The 21,548-nt window shown below is 41.9% G+C and overlaps 2 protein-coding genes across 15 annotated transcripts in view; both read left to right on the top strand.

Moving 5' to 3' along the window:
* The window catches only part of COL4A3 (collagen type IV alpha 3 chain), a 149,644-nt gene extending 134,031 nt beyond the window's left edge, over positions 1-15,613 (top strand). For 2 of the 3 annotated variants that reach the window (XM_075937588.1, XM_075937590.1), the window contains exons 42-52: positions 263-448; positions 1,092-1,222; positions 1,536-1,608; positions 2,719-2,790; positions 2,877-2,996; positions 4,224-4,322; positions 5,322-5,534; positions 6,494-6,671; positions 9,161-9,275; positions 12,346-12,518; positions 13,632-15,613. In XM_075937588.1, coding sequence (XP_075793703.1) covers positions 263-448; positions 1,092-1,222; positions 1,536-1,608; positions 2,719-2,790; positions 2,877-2,996; positions 4,224-4,322; positions 5,322-5,534; positions 6,494-6,671; positions 9,161-9,275; positions 12,346-12,518; positions 13,632-13,716 — 1,445 coding nt within the window. In that variant the 3' untranslated portion in view covers positions 13,717-15,613. The remainder of the gene's footprint in view (positions 1-262; positions 449-1,091; positions 1,223-1,535; positions 1,609-2,718; positions 2,791-2,876; positions 2,997-4,223; positions 4,323-5,321; positions 5,535-6,493; positions 6,672-9,160; positions 9,276-12,345; positions 12,519-13,631) is intronic. The other variant, XM_075937589.1, reaches the window with a different exon arrangement.
* A 4,109-nt stretch (positions 15,614-19,722) lies between these two features.
* MFF (mitochondrial fission factor) overlaps positions 19,723-21,548 on the top strand; it is a 48,906-nt gene continuing 47,080 nt past the window's right edge. For 5 of the 12 annotated variants that reach the window (XM_075937593.1, XM_075937592.1, XM_014571937.3 and 2 more), the window contains exon 1: positions 19,723-19,913. The gene's annotated coding sequence lies outside the window, so the exon portion shown is untranslated. The remainder of the gene's footprint in view (positions 19,914-21,548) is intronic. The other 7 variants (XM_006119898.4, XM_075937594.1, XM_006119892.4 and 4 more) reach the window with 3 other exon arrangements.

Genomic DNA, 21,548 nt, shown 5'->3' on the forward strand with positions numbered 1-21,548 from the left:
AGGTTTCCAGTTTAGTCTCAGAGGATCATCAGTGTGTTCCCCATCCCATAATGAGTGTTTCCTGTCCTGAGTTGCATTGCTTTACAACAACAATTTGGATCTTATAACAGACAGACACTTGACATTTACTCAATTTCCAACCCTGGCACCAGTCTCATTTTCAAAGTATAATGTGTTCATTCTTGGTTGTTGGGATTTTAAAAGTAATGGTTGCTCCCCTGAAAATTATCTCAGAACTTATGCAAATTGTTATGTTTCACAGGAATCAAAGGTGATATGGGGATTCCTGGTTGTCCAGGACCAGAAGGTATTAAAGGTCTAATGGGGGATCCAGGACCAATTGGACCTCCTGGATTGAATGGAAAGCCAGGATTCCCAGGTACGCCGGGCATAATGATTCCTGGCCAGAAAGGAAATAGAGGTCTTGCCGGAGTGGCTGGAAAGCGAGGTGTGTTACTCTTATTTCTTACTGATGTGAAAAAAAGTTTTAGTAACGGGTGGAGATGGTTTGGCAAATCTAGAATCACAGGTGAAAGGGGCCTGTGTGAACCTGCACTTTATGATTAAACAGAAAATTGTTTGTCTGTTGGTTTATGTTTTCTATGGCAAAAACTACATATATTTACACAGTGAAACATAAAATCAAAATAACATAATGGATCTTGATGCATGAACCACGTCATCTGCTAACATCCCAGTCCTTTCTCACGGTCCTACATAAACACGTTTCCCTTGGGATCCTGCATCACGGCTGGGCCACTGGGTTTGCACAAGTATTACCTACCACCTACTTATAGGCAACGAGGTAGCCCTAGTGTCCCTGAAGACCTAATCTGATCTGAAGACCTTTGAAAACTGGTGATAGATGCAGGATGGAAATAACCCAGGTTAAATGCACAGGGATGGCTGTTGGAAAAATTACATGTTTATACTTCTTGCTTTTGAATCATTGAGGGACAATGAACATGGAGCCCCGTGATGTCACTTCTGAAGAGTCACTTTTCATAGCAAAGATGTGCAGTAAACAATGCAGCCATGAAATATGCCTACTGATTGCTTTTACTGATTGAGCTTTTATTTTTCAATGTTAGGTAATCCTGGTAGTCCAGGATCTTATGGAACCCCTGTCTACAGCATAAAAGGGAACAAAGGTGTTAGAGGTGTAGATGGCATACCAGGACCACCGGGATTGGTTGGCAATATTGGTGCCCGAGGTTCAACGGTAAGTGAAATTAATACTCCTCCTTTCTCACACACTTTTTAATTTCACAGTTTTAGGGAAAATTGCATTCAGAGAAAAAAGTTGTGATGTAAAAAAAGAAATTAAGAGTTTTAGTGGCTCAGATATTTCTCCATTGGACGTTCTCTCTTGATTTTTAGTTGAGTTGTAGAAATTAATTGACATGTTTTGTGTCATTCTGGTTGCCTGAAAACTAGCATAGTCAGGTAATGTTAAATTCTAGGTGAAAACCTAGTTAGCATATCTTGCAGCATGTGAATACTGCTCTGATTCTTTGTTCTTGTTTGACTTGCAGGGAGTTGATGGCACCCCAGGAAACATTGGTCCTAGAGGTGAAACTGGCTTTCCAGGATTTCAGGGAGTAACAGGTATTCACCTATTTAATGAACATACTTTTTGTGGACAAAGTGCAATCATTTGCAAATTGTGTTACAGCACAGTACCAGGTGTATAACTGGAGACATGAAACCTTCTTAGTAAATATAGCTGCAGAAGGCTTAAGGGGTGACACAGTAACAGAGAAAAATCATCAGAAATTAAGTTTTGATGACAAGGCATCCTCTCTGGGTTGAGGGAATTCTGGTTTAGCCCAATATGAAAATAACTAGATAAAAAACATCTGCATTCCCTCCAGGCAACTTAGTACAAAACGAGGTGGCTCCTCTGGTTTACCAGATCTTCTGACCCTGGTTTCTAGCTAGCAACAAGAGTATCCTATTCATATCCCACTATGACCCATCACTCATGCACAAAGCCAGTCTAAGGATTTGGGGAAAGGTTTGCCAAATGATTCTTTGGGATACACTCTACCCATAGCTGATTGATTTTGCACATTTTATGAGGTTTAGAGGTGGGGATAGATTTTTAGGTTTGCCACAACCCGAATTCTTTGGGACTGTTTTTTATGTGTGTACAGCACTTCATACAATGGGATCTTGATCCTCATTGGGGCTTCTGGATGCTACAGGATAACACATTTTATTGCCAACACAATCATGGACAAATTACCAGGAAATTACCAGGATTCCATCCCATATTTGGCAGCTGCAGAATAATCATTCACTGAATTTCCAACATTTACAACTTTGGCAATCCCACTATAGTCAGTCACTGTTCCTGAAGGCAGAATTTGAAGGTGGTGGTGTTGCACAGCTGTCACTGAGCCCGTCATTTGACCAGCAGGCCAGATTATGGTACTACATAAAATGGAAAGAACCCGGCTTGAGTGAGAGAGTCTGGGCTGAGTTTGTGAGACTGGCAGTTAAAAATAAAAATCTGTATTCTTGTAAATATACACAATTGAGCACCAGTAATCATAAACTCCTATGTTGCCATTTTTACCAAGTAATTAGTCACTGTAGTATGTTGTTAAGGCTCCGTGAGATCATGTACTTGGCAGATTCTTTAATGAATGTCTGGAACCACGGACCGTTCTTTTGGCTTCTACAATCAGGTATATGTCTAATCTTCCTTTTTAGGAGAAAAGGGTAATCGAGGACCCCCTGGACCAATGGGTGCAGCAGGACCAATCGGACCAAAGGGCCCCCCTGGTAATCATTATTCCAGTTCTTCTCTTTCTAGCCCACTGGGAGGTTAATATAAAGCATCCAGCTCTTTGTTGTATTTCCACTTTTAGGTCATCCTGGATCACCTGGGAAAGTAACATGTGTCCCAGGAAACCAAGGACCTGCAGGACCACCAGGAAGACCAGGACCACCAGGACATCTAGGACCTCAAGGGCCACCAGGGTTACATGGTATGGTTTACCATCAAATATGTTTGCCCAGACTACTTCATGAGACATGCTGATGGTTGGCTGGGACTCTGAATTTCCACATGGACACATTTCTCTCTTCAAATAGCTTTCCTTTTCTACTGTATTTTAGTGTCATATTGACAGCTTGAAGTAGATCAGGTGTGTGGGAGAAGTGGGTGTTCCTAGTAGAAGCACATAAGGCCAGTTAGAACTATTGAGAATCTTGAACCAGCACCTTTTTGTATATTACAAGAAAATGTATTGTATATTAGAATCTATCTACATTATCTGTGGCTCTAAGTGCAGCAACTCATACTATTGCTATTGTATGTTTGCATAATTTTAATATACCTTTTTCAGCATTTGCTCTATTAATATTAGCTTTAGTTTTGTAAAAGTCCTTTGTGAAAATTAAAACGTTCTATAATATAGCCACTGTTTTTATATCATCCTAATTTATTTGATGTGAAATCTGGGGACAGCAACATCATAGAATTCTGATTCTAAAAAAATTATGCCACATTATCTGCTATTATGAAGCTACACTCTGGTGTTGTTTGTCTGGCTGATTGTTTTTGTTTGTTTATTGTAATTGTTAATGGTGAATATATAGAACAATTACTGTTATATTAATCGGGGGTGAAAGTAACTTAAAGTTCTTACAGATACAGTACTATTGCAACCTGCCCCTTGCGGGGGAACCTTAGGGCAGAGTTGGGGTTGCGATACAACAGTACCTGTAAAAAATTTAAGTTTGGGGTGGAGTGTGGGGAGTTCAGGGCTGGGGTTAGGGTGTGGGGGTGCAGGAATTAGTGCAGGGGGCTGGATATGTGGGGGCGCAGGAGTCAGGGTTGGGGGAAAGAGGAGGGGTTCAGGGCAAAGGTTTAGGATGTGGGGAGCGTGTAGGGGTAGTGCCCAGGAATGCATCAGGCGCTGCACTTTCCCCTCACTCCCTAGTCACAGGAATCAGGGAAAAAGCAATAGGGACTCAGTATGTGCGGCTGCAGTCCCTCACCCTGTCAAAATGGTGGCAGTGGAGGCGAGGGTGCTCATGGCTGGGGCAGACCCTGGGGGTGACTCCAACCAGCCCCTCTCTCTTTCCTGGCCCTCCCGCTGTAGCTGAATGCCCCAGACAGCTGGCTGGCTTCTTGCCAGAGTGCTACAGTGGGCTGCACTGGCTTATTTTCATCTCTGATATTAACACACATTCTTATTTAAACAACACAGGGCCTCTAGGTATAAAAGGTCTACCAGGCTATTGTGGAAATCCAGGAATACCTGGACCAATTGGTCCAAAAGGAGACAAAGGATTTCAAGGACAAAGAGGTACAGTAAAGGCGACAGAGCTCTTTGTGTTCCATCATACTGAAGCTGAAGATAAAGTTGGGCTCTAATTTTGGGGGATCCTTCCATTCAGATAGAAGACACATTATGATATTGTCAGCCAGGCCCAGATTTAGTAAAGCACTTGCAAACATGCTCAACCTTAAACACATGAGTAGTCTCACTAAAATCATCTTTTTTCAGATCTTATTTGAAAACATATCTTCCCTCCCTTGGTTATGCTGTTTAACATCTTTTAAATGTTGTTTGTTTGTTTGCTAGCTTGCTTGCTTGTTTGTCTGTCTGTCACCAACCTTCAAGGCTCCTTACTTTGTAAATAAACAGTCAGTTATAAAACAACAAATTGGAATTGCTTGTTTCAAGTCATTCACAATAAAATGGTTTATATTTACCACTATCCTGTCAAGTAAGTCATGTTTCTTAATGTATCTTATATTATTTAGCACTGTGCATTAGGGGATACATCTTGAAGGAAGAATTCTGTACTCCCCGCACCTCCCCTCCCCCCACACACACCCCTTACCTGGGGGCCAGAAATTCTGTCGACTTCCCTGCAAATTGCTCAGGGTAGGTCAGGACTTATAAAAGTTGGAAGATTCATGGAGATGTGTGTAAGGTTCTAGCTTGACACAGGAGAGACTTTGTGTTCTAGTGGGTCAGACATTCTTGTGGGAGTGACTAGCTCCAAATTCTATGCCTAACTCTACCACTAACCTGCCATGTTATCTTCCACAGGTCATTTTACCTCAGTTTTCCTTCTTAGCTTTTGTTTGTCTTGTCTATTTAGCATGTAAGCTCTTTGGGACAGGGATTGTCTGTTGGGGATTCTAGACACTGGAGTGCAGATACTAGCAATATTTCAGTTGTTGAACTATATACAATTTTGATTCCAGAGGGGTGCATTAATTTCAGAAAGCAATCAGAGACTCATGTTTAAAGAGTAATGGAATAAAAATATGTATGTTTTGGGTTTTTTTACAGGCTCTCCTGGACTTATTGGCTTTCCAGGAGTACGGGGCCTACCTGGTTCCCCAGGTATTTCCATTCCTGGTCCAACAAGAAGAGGCTTCCTCTTTGCAAGGCACAGCCAGTCAACAAAGATTCCTTCATGTCCATTTGGGACAGCCGAGATCTACAGTGGTTATTCTCTTCTCTCTGTACAAGGAAATGAGCAAGCACATGGCCAAGATCTTGGTACCATTTTAGAAAGAATTTTCAAACCCTTTTCTAGAAACCCATAGCCACATTACTCAGTATGGCAATAACCCTCCACTGCTGGTGGTGGGAAAGGCAAATGTTCAGTAAATATCTCATTGTCTACCTGACATGACAATATTGGTCAGAGAAACTAATTTCCACTGTATATTAGGGGCTAGATAATGCCTATACAACCAGCTCAATCTAGTGGAAGCAATTAGCTGTACCATCCCCAGAGAAACCCTGGGAAGGAATTATGGCTTGGAAAGGCCCAGTTCCTTCCCACCATCACCATGCTCAGGACTGGCCTTACCATAAGGCAAACTGGCACCATGTTCCTTCCCACCATCACCATGCTCAGGACTGGCCTTACCATGAGGCAAACTGGCCTCAGGTGCCAGACTGGGGGGGGGGGGAGTGCCACTAGTTGACTCTTTTTGAACAAGGCATTTTAAGTTGTTAGTTCTCCTTTTTTGGGGTAGGTAGCAGAGAAGTACCATAGGAGGAGTAGAACAGGAAGAAAACAGAATTGAGACCTTTCAAAGTTTTGACCCAAGAGATGGGACATGGGGGCATCATTTGAGCTCCCTGCCTCAGGTGGCAAAATGTTGTGGGCCAGACCTGATCATGCTCCTTCTATGCACCCCTTGATCTCTCAGGCTCAGGGATGAGGTGACAACATTATTGCAGAATTAATCAAAAGAAATAATTCCTTGCTTTCAGGAGATTTTGTTCTTAGCCCCCATGGTACATTTAGTGTTGCCTCTTTGTATTTAATGTAGTCAGTAGAAACTCTTACTTACAGTACTACTGTGCAGAGAAGTGGCTCTTTTCTTTGCATGCACTATCTATATTTATTCTTAGAGCTATAGATTGGATTGTATTACATGGCTGTTCCATTTTGATGCTAAATATTTGTCATGGCTTTCACAAGATTGCCATCCTGTGTCTTTCAGGGACAATTGGTAGCTGCCTACAGCGATTTACCACGATGCCATTTTTATTCTGTAATACCAATGATGTTTGCAGTTTTGCTTCTCGCAATGGCTATTCATACTGGCTATCAACTGCAGCACTAATGCCAGAAGACATGGCCCCAATCTCTGGCAGTGCCTTACAGCCCTATATTAGCAGGTATGAGTTTTATAACTTCAGCCCCTCTTCTGAACTACACTGATAATAGCATTTATTTTGAACAGCAAAATGTCAAGTACAGATGAGTTAAGCTTTCAAGAGTGCATAAATATTAAAATATACTGTGCCAGTAATTAACTTATTAACCAGACTTGAAATATCTCTTTGTGGACAGAGACATTTGTATGGCCACTCTAGTACAGATATTTCAAACTGATCTTAGTGAAGTCCAGCCTCCATTCACAGTTCTGTAATATGATCTTGGTTTTTTTCAGTTAGTCTGTCTGTCTCAGCCAATTCATGCTCTGAATTCAGCCACCTCGATATTTGATTATATTTAAATATGTGCTTGATATGTGATAACAAAGTCCCAAGCAGTGAATAATTTAGATCTAACCTAAATGAGCAAATATCAAGAAGATCTTCATATTGAAACTGAAATGTTCTATTAAAAAGATGGGTGGGATACTAACTTTTGTTGAACCAATTGCTGTTGATGACAGAGACCAGCTTTCGAGTTGTATGGAGCTCTTCTTCAGGTCTGGGAAGGGTACAAGTTAAACCTCTCTAGTCCAGAACTCTCTGAAAACATCCATGGTCCAGAATGATTTTAGTTAGCTGGATGTCACTTTTCATGTGTATGGCCAAGTTTTCCGTGGCCCCTTAAAGTTTTTTTACAGCCACCAGTCCTAGTTCTCAATGTTCTGTGCTGTTATTTTGTTCTAATTTAATCCTAACTGTCTTCTAAGGGCCCAGTAAGCAGTTGAAGTATTGGTAATGCTGCTAGATAATACTGACATCCCATGGTCCGGACAATTCTCTCATTTGGAATCAGTCAGGTCCCCCGGGTGCCAGACTAGAGAGGTTTAACCAGCACTGAGGATACCACAACTAAATACATGGTGAACTATATGGTTTAATTTCTAACCGTTTGTAATAAGTCATGGCTTATTACAACAATCTGTAACCCACTAACCCCACTGTTTTGTCCTATGATGACTGCAGAGGGCATTAATTGAAAAATTGAATCGTCCCTTAGAGTGTCTGTTAACTAATTATACTAGACAATCTTGTATTTAGCTGTGACACGAATACCTTTCCCTCACCTGAAGGAGAGCTCTGTGTAGCTTGAAAGCTTGTCTCTCTCACCAACAGAAGTTCGTCCAATACATCGTATTATCATACCCACCTTGTCTCTCTAACATCCTGGAACAAACATGGCTACAATAGTACTGCAAACATTCGGGTATCCAAGTTAAACTTGGGTATCCTAGTTAAAGCTGGGGTATATTTAATTTACGTAATTGGCACAAGGAATACAATCCAAAGTCTCACTGACCTTGATATTTAAAAATAATAGTTACATAATGATCAGCTGCTCCATGTGCAGGTGGCACCACATAGGGTAGGAGCGGGGAAGGTACACTTTACTAGAGGCCCTGGGCGCCTGGCTCAAACTGCAAATTGTGGTATGTGTGTGTGAGGAGGCCTGTGTTACAAGTTTGTACTGAGTATGAAAAAAATGTGCTTGGACTTTGTAGAGCAGGGGGACGGGGCCTTTTTCAGGTCAGGGGCCACTGACCCACAGAAAAATCAGTTGGGGGGCACACACAAATGAGAAGCAAAAAACAAACAAACCATCATAAACATGGCCTCCAACTGAGAGCGAGAAAGACACTCCGCACATTCCCCTCACACAACAGAGCCTGGGGGAAAGGGGGAAAAGCCCAGGGTAGTAGATTTTGTGTGTTACAGCCCCACAGGGAGGTGGGGGGTGGACTTGGAGTGCCAGCGCAGGCTCCCCAAAGGTGAGGGGGACCCCTGAGCCTCAGGGGCCTGATCCAGCATTTGCCCCCCAAGCTTAGGTTCTTCATCTCTGCTGTAGAGGTATATTAGATTTAGACAGGCTAAAAGGAAATAGACTTAATTTCAATATTAGAAATGTGTTTTCTGCTTCAAGTAAATTCAACTGTAATAAACATATACTAGAATGAATCATAGTTATTGTAATTACTGGAATCAATGCAAGAAAATTACAGACTTAGGCTGAGAACTCTAGGCAGGGGCCGAGCCAAGCCTGGCTGGGGAAGCACAGTTTCCCCAAGCCTTCCCTCCCCTCCCCTTCATACAATTTCTGAATCCTGAGGTGGCCCTCAGACCAAAAGTTTGCCACCCTTGCATAAAGAAAGCAAGTTTTAATCTTTCATTTCAGTAATGGTAGCATTTGGATTATCATGTGTTCTAGGGCTAATCTCCTTGCCAATTCCTGTGCAGTGTATATGGTTGGAAATGGCAAGGTCAAGTATTTTGGATAACCTGACAGCTGGTTACAAGTTTACCCATTTCCCTATTAAGTTCCATGGAAACACTGTTATGAGTGCAAATTCCTAAACTGAGACCAGTGCATGTAATGAAATGTGAAATTGTATCAGTAAAGTCTATAAATGTCTGGAATTTTTCACCCAATACTTATGTGTTTCATATTACAGATGTATTGTTTGTGAAGGGCCAGCAATGACAATAGCAGTTCACAGCCAAACAACAGCAGTTCCTTTATGTCCTCAAGGCTGGATGTCTCTCTGGAAGGGTTTTTCCTTCATTATGGTAAGGGAAGACAGAGACAAATAGACAAAAAATACTCACTGGTAGCTGCTAATGCAGGTTGGAAAGTTAATGCATTCTTGTAAACCTGGGGAGAACTCTCCCCATTCCTGTACTCTCAGTATTGCTGGTACTAGCCCATGGCATTTTAAATTTGTTTTAAAAAAGCCATCATATTCTTTTTTGGCTAAAAACAGGCAAGGATTTTATTAATCCTTTTGATTTTCATGCTTATGGCAGAAGTTCCAGAACAGCCAGGCACAGAAAGAGTCTTAGATCAGCAATAGGTGCCAACTCCCAAAAGAAAAGGGGAAGCAGCAAAAGAAGAACTCTGGTTACTATGGACAGATGAAAAGTAAATGAGCTGTGTGTTTTCATAAACTTGTCTACTCTGTGTTGAAAGCAGGTGTCATCAATGAGTGCAGCTGAATTGCTCCTGAATATCATTGCAGAGCAAGTGTAGCCTAGAGCTAACCATATTCAACACCAGTTTAGAAACTAGAGTTCTAGCCTTAACAACACTAGGCAGTGTTAATGTCAATCAAATGTAGAGCCTAACTCCACTGAAAATCCATAATCCAGATAAAAATTGTGTGCTGACTGAAGAGCTGGACAGCAATAATATAAATGTCATCAGAAGGGAGAGCACATCCCACTTGTGAAATCTGGAGAAGATCCTCTGACTCCTCTAGTGTTTCCAAATGGGAGGGTGGGGAATTATCAGGTTACCTCCTCATATGCGACATTAGCAGCTATGGATGACTGACTGAGACTGAAAATTCCATCCTCCTGCCCCACAATCATAGTTCCCTATATGGTGCGCGGGTGAGCACCAACAATTTGTGTCTGTGCAGTGGCTGCTCAGCTGCTGTGGGACGTGGCTGTACAGTGGACAGCTGCCCTGCCCCAGAAGCAGCTAGGCAGCCACCACACAGCCGTAGCCCTAGCTTCAACCCTTCCCCAGGGCTGGAGCTGTCGTCAAGGTGGGCTGCTGCATAGTGGCTGCTGGAGCTGGAGCCTGGGCCATGGTGCTAAAAATAGCACCTCGTGTGCCAAGACCAGAGCCAGTCCACAGTGCAGCTGCTCTTGGGTCAGGGCCAGGGTACTAAAAATAGCACTGCAGCCCCGGCTCCAGACCCAGAACACGGGGCAGCTGCCCACTATGCAGCCCCACCCTGGGAGCACCTGCGGTCAGGGCTGCATGGAGGCTGCTGGGGCCAGGACCACGGTACTAAATATAGCAGTGGTCCCCAACATGGTGCCCACGGGGGCATTGTTGGCATCTGCCAAGTGCTTAGGGCTGGCCCCGCCCCGGGTGCATGGCGCATGCGCGGTGTTGGCCCCAGGTGTGCTGTGCATATGAGGCGCCAGTCCCGGGTATATGGTGCATGGGGAGCGCCGGCCCCGGGCGCACGGCGAATTGGTCACCCGGCGAATTGGTCACCCGCACCCCGGGCACATGGCTATGGGGGGTCCCGGCCCTGGGTGTGCGGCAAATTGGCCTCCCCGCCCCCAGGTGCGCAGCTATGGGGGGTGCCAGCTCTGGGCACGCGGCTATGGGGGACACCGGCCCCAGGCTTGTGGCGAATGGGCAGCCCCACCCATGGCCATACAGTGCATGGGGTTGCTGGTCCCAGGCACGTGGCTCATGGGGGTGTGGTGTATGCGCAGCCCCGCCCCCGGGCGCACGCGTGCCTCCTGGCGCCCGGCAGCTCCAAATGGTTGGGGACCACTGAAATATAGTATCCCAGCTCCAGCCCCAGCACACAGGGCAGCTGCCCGCCATGCTGACCCACCCTGGCACCAGGAAGCTAGAGGGAATTGAGGGGTACAGGTGTTAGGAAGGCAGAAGGTGAGGGAAGGGGCAGGGGAGAACTAAGGGGAAGGTGGGGGTGAGGAGAGGAAAGGGCTTGTTCTGAGGGGAAAGGAGGGGGCCAGGGCAAGAGAAGAAAGGGGAAAGGACCAAGGGATGGAAAATCTTACAGGGACCAATGCCCACAACCTCTTCATGTGGAGCAGCACCCCTTCACATGGGGAGTGAGGTTTGCTGTCTTCCCCAGGATTTGTCGCTAAGGCTATGTCTACACTGCAGAGCTTTTAGTATCCCAGAAAAGCTCTGCCGTGTCCAAGGAATGCATCTGCTTTTCCGGAAAAAAATTTTGGAAAAGCAGATGCAGTTTTTCAGCATCCCCGTAAACCTCGTTCTACGAGGAAGAAGGGATGTTCTGAAAGAGGGATTTTTTCTGACATTTGGCCCCGTGTAGACAGACCAAATGTTGGAAAAGCCTATTTCGGAAGAAAAGCGGAAAAAAAGATTTTTCAGACTTTTCTTTGTAGTGTAGACATAGCGTAAGTGATGTAAAGTGAAGGAAGGAAGGAAGGAAGGAAGGAAGGAAGGAAGGAAGGTTGGTTGGTTGGTTGGTTGGTTGGTTGGTTGATTGATTGATTCTAGGTGCTGATTTTAACATGCAGATTTTCATCAGCTACAACAGGGGTTTGCAACCACAGTATTTATTCTATTGTAAAGGTTCATTATACAGGCATTTCTATGAGCATGTTTCTCACTACAGATCAGAAAAGTTCTATGTCTGCTTTCGATGGAGAAGTAATCAGTGCAAGGGGGAAAAATGAGCAGATGATAAAAAATGAAGAAATGGCTCATCTGAAATCAGCTTACTATCGTCCTTAACTAAGCAGGTGCTCAACCTCATCTAGGGAATTTCTATCTTTGTCCTGTGGCTGGCTCTCATGACCTCTCACAGAACAGAGAAAAACACATTTGCGGAAATAAGAAAAATGTCACAAAGTCAAATTTCAATTGTCTTAAGCTTCTGTGTTGGACTTCATCACAAGACTGTAAATTGTATTACTAGAAAAATGAAACCAGCCAAAAATAAAATAATCCATCCTTTGATAAAACTAAACAGTGCTGATTGTTGTTTTAGCCTTGTTGCACAAGGGTACTTTGCCAGAACAGTGCTTCATACAGTGATTTTTAGAAAGATATTTCTTGTGTTCATTTCAGTAAAAGGTGCTTAGCAGATGTACATTAAAGTTGGTTTTATTGTTACAGTATACAAGTGCCGGCTCAGAGGCCTCTGGCCAAGCATTGGCATCACCAGGATCCTGCTTAGAAGAATTCCGTCCCATTCCATTCATAGAATGTCATGGCAGAGGGACATGTAACTACTACACAAATTCCTACAGCTTCTGGCTGGCTTCACTAGATCCAAGAAGAATGTTCAGGTAGAACTTTGCTTTCCCAGTGACCTGGTTATGACCCTTTGTCCTTGTCCACATCAGGCTCTTTAATGCAGGTCAAGGGGTAGGGTAGGGGCCATTAAGGTGGGTGTAAACTCTCTGAACATCCTGCAAGTGCAACTAAGTTGGCTGTTAGGTCCTTTTGCAGTGTTGGAACAGCACAAAGTGGCCTAACACAGGATCAAAGCCTTAATTTCGTTAAATTCCAGCCCTCCCAAAACAAGTCTTTTAAATGCACTGGGAAATGTTCACCATTAATATAAGAAAGTGCAATTACATTATCTTCAGCCATTTCCCCTACTTATGTCAATGGTGAATTTTCTGGAGAGAAGCAAGTAAGGCAAAATGCACTTGGTCCTAATTATGTACTGATCTCCACCCAGTACAAATCCCAGCCATTTCAGTGGGATTTTCAAGGTGTACATAAATGCAGAATTTGGCCCCTTTGTGCTAAATTTTGATATGGGGAAAAAGTGAGTATTTTCCAGGTTCATATATTCCAGAAAGCTTTTTATATTTCTTCCTACAACCATAAAATATTTCAAGAATGTGTCCTTTATATTTCCTCCATCTTTTCTTGGTCTGTACTGTATGCCTTGTGGTCATCTTGTACACATTCAGGGCAAGCCTAGGCAAATCCACAAAGTGTTGCTGTACACATCACTGTGCTCTTGAGGGCCGCACTGTCAGAATACGCTCACTCTATCCTAACACACACTTCAAGGCAGCTAATGGTTGTGTCCCAGTCTTGTCACTTGCAGTGTTGATACTGCCATTCTCTTTTTGCTTAAGAACATTAGAACAGATTTTTAAAAACAGGAGATCTAAAGCCTGGACCCAAACCTCAATGAAAATATTTGGTCTTTGAATTAGACCCTAACAGTCTAAATAGCAATGATGGAATTGTGGCACTCCTCTGCCACCCCATAAACACACACACACTTTGTCTCAAAAGCAGCTTACTTTAGGGAGTCCCTGTGACACATGCTCTGGTGAGGTTGGCTAAACTATAAGAGAGGCAGGGACAAAAGTGAAAAATAGAACTCCCACTACTTTTATTTTAGAAGTAAAGTAAATGTGTTGTTCTCTTTCTTTTAGGGAGCCTTTACCACAGAGTTTGAAAGCAGGGGAACTGGAAAATATCATCAGCCGCTGTCAGGTCTGCATGAAGAGACCAGACTGAGAGACAGAAATAGCCTATCGATTCAGAATGCTTTTTTCCAAAGCCAAACTGTTTCTGGACAATGAGCTCTAAAATGCCAGTGTAGCACTATGTTGAGCTAGTGCAGCACTTTAATTTTTTTTTCTAAGCAACTTGTAAAGCACTTTCGTGGAGAAGGCTGTTGTAACGGCAGTCCTACAGATCTTCATCTTCTGAACTGTAAAACAAGGTGTGTGATGTAATATATTTTATTGGACCAACTTCTCTGAGTGAGAGAGACAAACTTGCACAGTGAGACCTGAAGAAGAGAGCTATGTAAGCTTGAAAGCTTATGTCACTAATGGAAGTTGGTCCAATAAAAAATATATTATCTCATCCACTGGTCTCTCCAATATTCTGGTATCAATGTGGCTACAGAACTGTGTACAACTTTTGAATTGTGTCATTTCTAATCTGCCTGTTTATGGTCAAACTATACCTTGCCATCTTTTTCATGGAACAAGTGAATGCTACTTAGTACCACAGCTTTGTTTTCTAATTGCAGGACAATTTACATGCTATAATTACAACACTTGACATCAGATTTTCAGTGTTCAAAGTGGATATCATTTCAGAAGAAACCCTAGCACAATAAGAAATGAGGTTTAATAGGAAAATATTCTCAGTGTATTTTTAAATATACTTTTCTATCTAGATCAGTGTTTCCCAATTTTATTTGGCCATGGAACCCTTTTCAGCATAATAGAATTTCAAGGAAACCCTAGGTTGCCAGGGTAAAATTTGTCAAAAAAAAAAAGAAGCTCCGCCAGAATTGGTCGAGGAAAATAAGCTGCAAAATAGACTCTGTCTTTTTAAGAGAGGATGGAGAAGTGCCATGTTCTCGCGGAACAATGTTTCTTAACTAACCAGAAAAGAGAATCTATGCTGTGCCTTGTCTGACTAGTCAGCCTCATACAGAATACAAATGTGACTTGTGTTAGCTGTTCTTTTGCATGATCTTGGGCCTGATTCAAAGTCCACTGGGATCAGTGAGAAGACTGCTGTTGGCGTCTGTGGATTTTGAAACAGACCCTTAATGCCCAAACCTGCAAAATGATTAAATGCTTCAGAAGCTTACAGTACTATTGGTCCTAATTATTACTAGATATCTTGGTTTCCATTGAAGTAAAATTAACTAAAATGTCATAATTGCATCTGGGATTTAGGTGGACTGTGGATAATCTGTTATTTAAGAGCTCCCATGGTGTTAAAGAATGAACACAAGCCTTCAGTTATAAATCTTTTTAAAAGTGCACTGCAGAAAGAAACATAAAATCTACACATTTTATGAAGTATTTGAAACATTAAAATATTTATCATGAACAAATAAAACCTCCTAGTCGATCTAGTCAGGTGAAAGTATCTACAATAAAATATTTGTTATGAGTGATATTTAAATGATATTATCTGGCACTAATTTATACCAGTGACTTCAAATGTAAGTGGACTTAAATACTTGATAAGCACTTTTATTTAGTCATTTAATTTATATAAAAACTGTAGCTCTGATTTTTTTATATATATATGATATTGCACTTGCTGCACTATTTAAAATTTGTTGACATATAAAAAGTCAATAACTATTAATTCTTGCACACAAATATCAGTATTCCAGTTCAGTTATTTAGACTTGTAGATAAAGCCAAATTAATTGGACAAGTTTTAATGCATCTTTTTAAATGCAGGGTCTAGAAGTCATTTGAAGAAACAGATTTCTCACTGAGTCCTATTTTTGTAAGCAAAATATTTTATATTTATTTGTGGTAAAATATTTCCAGTATGTTTGTTTAAATATTGTAATTTTCTCTGTTAATATAACTAGAAACAGTTTTCTCAGGATCACCTGATGAAGCTAATTAAAACATAGCATTTACATTAATTGACTGAATAGTGAAGATTTTTTCCCTTGAATATATTGCAGTTCTTCTGTTTGCAAAACACAATTCAGAATATGACATTTTATAAAATACTCTGAGCATATATATGCTGCTGCTGAGAAGGTGCGGAGGTATAAAAATCTTTCCTTCAGATCTGCTTATGTCTTCAAATGTGACAATCATATATCATGGGTTTTTTACTAAATCCTAAATTCTACTGTAAATACAGGAAAATACCCACCATTTCTTTTAAAAACTGCTCATTATTAGGGCGAGGATAAATACAGCATCACCAGATGCACACTAAAGCTATGTCTACACTGTCCCCTCTTGTGCAAAAAATATACAAATAAGGCGAAGCATGGACTATCACTGTGCCTCATTTGTATAATAAATGAGGCACTGTTTTTGCGCAAGAAGTTTTTGCGCAAAATACCCCTCGTGCACAAGAGCGGTTCTTTCTCTTTTTTTCAGGCAGAATGGCTCTTGTGGAAGAAGGGGTTTTTGCGCAAAAAGGAGCCGTCTACACAGCTCTTTTTTGCGCAAAAGCCTCTTGCACAAAAACAGCTTCTAATTAATTATGCAAATGAAGTGTGATGATATTCCACTCCAAGCTTCATTAGCATAAGTTTTTCCGGAAGAAGACTACAATGTAGAAGTAGCCTTACCATGTGGCTTTGGACAAGTCATGTTGCCCAAAATATTTGGTTGCCCAGCTTGAGACTCTTCTTAAGAAGTGATAAGCACTCTCAACTCCAGTTTCAGTTAATGCAACTGCAAGTGTTCAGACCCTCTGAAAATCAAACCTGCATGTTTCAAATTGGGCCCCCACAATCATAGGCCATTTTTTGAAAATGTTGGCCTTAAAGAAATCTTTATGCGTCAATTGCCTGATATATAAATCAAAATCATTTCACTTTCTTATCACTGAGGGTTGTGAGGATGAGTTAGCTAATGTCTGCAGAGAGCTTTGTGGGGAAAGCTGCTAAAGAGAAAAGTGTTAGTATGTCACACTATGGACAATCAGAAATAATGAGCTAATAATCAAAAAAGAATAGGAAAAATGATCCCTTCATTAAACACGACCAAGTAAATAGTTCTGGCTATACATGGAAAGCTAATTGAACTGATTTCTTTCCCTCCTTGCCAAAATGTATGCATAAATAAAAATATTCCAACATTTAATAGCATGTCTTCTGATTAAAATCCATTAATGGAGCTATAGCGACTACCCATTTTTTTTGCAGAACTCCCTTTTTTAAATCACAATTTTCAGGTTGGACAACAAAGTAAAAATGGTAAAACACAAACAATTGAATAATTGTACATCCTGCAGCAGAAGTTCTCAGAATATAAGCCTTAACTGGAGTCTTGTGACCATTCAGAAATCCTAAGAAATACGGTGTTTAGCGGGAAAGCATTTAGAAGTACTTAACTAATTTAAAACCTAATTTAAAAGACTATCTGGTATGTTCATTTTAAGTTCATTTTTAAAAAATTGTTGCCTTCTCAGGTGGAAATATTTATGCATTTTGCAAATAAGGTGTTTAAAGAAACTTCATCCTTTTTACTGGCTGAATGAGAGGAGTGATCAGGAATTAAAGACATTGCTGAGTTATTTGTGTTATACTTACTCTCTTTCCTGATTTCTGATTAATTAAAAAATATTGGCTTTTTGTAAAGTCAACATTAATTTGCACAGTCTGTTTAAAAAATGGAATTGCTTTTCCTCAGTTAAAGTTTCAGAAAAGATACCTTCAAGATTAAATAACTATTCACAACTTCATAATCAGAAATAGAGTCAAATGTTCAAAGATTGCTGTATTTTGCCCACTTTAACAAAGATGCCAATGCATATTTCAAATTTAAAAGTCAATAGTTAGAGTGCCTGTTTTTCCATTATCCTGTAGTTTGATTTTAATTTTTTCAGAATTAACTCAGAATGACTCAGAACGGTAGATGTAAAAACAATGAGGAGTCACCTTAGGGCATGTCTACACAGCAGGGCTAATGCCCAAATAACCTATGCAACTTCAGCTACATCAATTGCATAGCTTAAGTCAAAATAGTTTATTTTGGCTTTTGGCGCTGTCTACTCAGCAGGAAGTCGGAGGAAGAGTTTTGACATTATCAAAATAACTGCTTGTAGTGTAGACACAGACTATGTTATTTCAGAATAATGTTAGTTCTTCAGAAATAACACTGGCTGTGTAGATGTACCTTTCGAGACTAACAGATTATTAAGTCATGAGCTTTCATGGATAAAACCCATTTCATCTGATGAGTTGAATTATCTGATAAAGTGGGTGTTACCCATGAAAGCTATGACCTCATAAATCTGTTCATCTCTAAGGTGCCAGAGAACTCCTTGTTGATAATCCAGTATTTGGAAACGTTTATTGTTCCAGAAAGCCAAAAACTACTGTAAAAGTGCCCTTTGCAACAGTCTTTCAGGCCCAGATCCACAAAGGCATTTAGGCTCCTAACTTTCAATGGAAGTTAGGAATCTAAATGCCTTTGTGGGTCTGGGCATCCACATGTAATATTCTCGTGATGCTAGACTTAAAGATTAAGGGTCCAGTTCAGCTCCCACGGAACTCACTGGGAGTATTGCATTGGCAGTGGAATGCAGCCTTAGGGTAATATATTATTTGATATTTACAGTTGATTTCTAGTTGTTGCATATCACAAGATAGCAGCTGCTAAAATCAAGTTAGAAATGAAAGTCGGAAGACAACCAAGAAGATAGTAAAAATTATGTGATTTTAAGGTTCAGTGGCCTGTGTTTCAGCTTTTTAACAGTATATAAGGGGGTATGTGTTCTGCAATAGGGAGAAATTAAGTCATCTGAGGTTGTACTTTTTTTAAATCATTTTAACTAAGAAAATTGGCAAAAGTATGTGAATATGCTGCCAAAGTTGGTAGCTAAATCTGGCTAAAGAGTGGGCAGACATCAGCTAGGACCATTACTTTGGCTATGGTTGTGCAGTGCAAGCTAGTAGGACCCCTGCACCTGTGTTGTCCCATTCATTTTGCACTGCAAAATCAAGACCCATGTGAATAACCTTAGTACTGAATTACTGTTCTGTTAGCAGTAGTAATATTAACTAGTATCTTAATATATTCTGTTAGTAATTTTATTATATTATTGATAAATACTATGTGGATATTTTGAAAGGTATTTGTATGGTGGCAACCGTATCAGGGCCTCTGTGCTAAGTCTCTACTAACACTGAGGAAGAGACCTAGAGCAGTATTTCTTTTTTAAGACCAAGGAACACCAAACAATACTTTTTTTTTTATGAGAAACACCAAAGATTTTTTGTTGAGCACAAAAAAAAAAAAAAAGAGTTCGGGGGTAAGTTATTGAGAGAAAAAAAAAGTCACCTGCCCCTTTAAGGGCAGCCATTTTGAACCTGTTTTTTTCAGGGGCACACCCATGTGCTGCAGAGCACAGTTTGAGAAACACTGACCTAGAAAGTTCTGAATCTGGAGACAGGACAAATACAGGATTATGAAAAGAAACAAGCAGGGCAAAGGTGCAGTGGTTAGTAAAACCACAAAGCATCTAGGGTTGCCAGATGTCCAGTTTTGAACTGGACAATCCAGTATTTGAGCTTTCTGTTTGGGAAACAAATTGAGAAAATATAAATGTCCGTATTTTCTAAATAAGATGTAATATAATGTCAGGTGTTTCAGGTATTTTTGTTGAAATCATATGGCAACCCTAACAGCAGCTCAGGCAAAGCTAGGACTAGACGCCTAGAGTCCCGCAGCCTTGGCTAGTACTCTTCCCATTAGGCCATGCTGCTGCAGTGCTGAGGACCATTGGCCTGATGGAATTAATGTTCTAGTACAAATGTGTGTGCACGCGGCTGGTTAATAGGTAAATATGAGCTATGCATGCTGCACATTAAGGGCATTCACTCAGCATTGTCACCGAACACTGCACAGGACACAGTGTATGTAGCTATGAGCTTGCGGCCCCGATTATTACAGTAGCATCACAAAAACACCGCTGCTTAGCGCTCACGGCTGGGCTGACCACAGTAAAGATGGCCTCCACATGGCCCTCTCCCAGGTGAAGCGTCATAGAGAGTCACTTCCGCCCTTCTTAGGTCACGTGACGTTACAAGTCTCGGCTCAGCGGCGGGTACGGTGCCTCGATGGGGACAATTCGGTCCGTTTTTCCGTCTAGCCGGGCCGGACCGGGCCGCACAGCGTTTCCTTATTCCTGAGCGCGAGCCCCTGAGCGTCCAGAGCGCGCGAGGGGCCTGCTAGGCGCTTCCCGCCGGCCTCTGGGTGAGTCGGTAACGCTGAGGCCTGTTCCTCCTGCCCCGTAGCTTGGGTGGGAAGGTCCCGACGGGGTCCCCCAGCAATATCCCCCTAGTCTGCCCCGCTGCTGTAGGCCAACAGCCGAACCCCCGCCTGCTACAGCTACACCCCCCAGCCTCGCCCTAATTGCTCCAGCTCGCTGCCTCTCCCCCACCTGCTACAGCCCCCAGCCACCTCCCTGTAGCTACTACCCCCAGCCCTCCCACCTGCTGTAGCCCCTCCCAGCTACCGCCCCCAGCCTTACCCCTGCCATTTCTAGCCGCCTGTTGTGCCCACCCCCGTTTTTTGCCCCTTTGCCCGTTATAACCCCCAGCTGCATCCACTCGCTTTCACTGCCTACCCCCCAGTGTGCTCCCGCCCCCTCCCCCGCATTTTCACTTTCCTTGTGCCTCTCTACTATCTTTTATATCCTCAACTGGCTCGTTGTCTGTGCTGCCAGCATCCCATCCCTCCCTAGGAGTTTCCATTTTTTTTCAGTCCGCATTATTTTATTTAAAATCTATAAGCTTAATAGGGGATGCTGCTTTCACATGCCCCAACAGCACTTCTGAAAGGCCTTAAACATTAAGAATATATCTACATTGTGGGGCTCTAATTATCCACAAAGTAATTTAAAATGTCTTCTAAAATTATGAGATCTGAGCAGTTAGTATTTATGTAGTCCTCTAACCTACTGGACCTATTTTTTCCCTCTGATTTATGTCTCTGTAAATCGGAACATATTCTGCAAAAAAACAATGTTGTGATACCAGTGTTCTCTTAGGCTCGGGCCCAATGAATGGGTGTGTTTTTTTTTTCTCTGTTTTAACTTCAGTAGTTGTCATTCTGTCTGCAGCTTTATTTGAAGTGTTGCCTTTCAGGGACAACCTGAATAGTTCAAAGTAACTGCTTGGCAAACTAAAGACTTTTTTCTTCTTTATGCTAATTTTACAATGCCCATCTTCTCCCAGAAAAATACATTTTTTTGCTTTGTAAAGCTGCCTCTTGCTGCTGATAGTGGCATTGTCTCCCTTGCATTCATTACATAATGAATGTAGGAACCCAAAACCTTGCTAACACTTTTTCATTCCTTTCATATACCTGATGTGAAGAGGTGATGTGCATGAATAGATTTGACACATATTTCACGATGAATGCATTTCAGTATTTACCCCATGTGTGCAGATGACATGTAGCTCTGCATCCCCCTCCAAACACCTTCAGAGTGCTTTGTTATGTCATAACTTCTAATTCTGACTGTTTCAGTGACTGATTCTCTTGACAGTTAAACAATTCTCTGTGGCCCATAATACATCCTTCTAACTTTGCTTCCAGAGTCTAAAACTGTCATGTCATTTATGACAAACTTTTTCTCTCCCTCATCTCTCTTGTCTGTGTCTAGCAATTGCCATATCATAGTGCCCAACTTTGCTATGTAAAATCCCATTTAATTAGTTAATCAGTTAAACATAATGTTTAACTAGTTAACTGATTAACTGGAGGTAGCAGTAAGAGGGGGCTGCTTCAGCCCAGCAGCACTGACAGGGACTACTCCAGCAGCCCACCCCGCCCATGGGGCTGGAGGCTGCTCCCGTGGGGCTGGGATCCATCTTAGTCAGTTAA

This window comes from Pelodiscus sinensis, chromosome 10, assembly GCF_049634645.1.
Source record: "Pelodiscus sinensis isolate JC-2024 chromosome 10, ASM4963464v1, whole genome shotgun sequence".
Taxonomy (NCBI): domain Eukaryota; kingdom Metazoa; phylum Chordata; order Testudines; family Trionychidae; genus Pelodiscus; species Pelodiscus sinensis.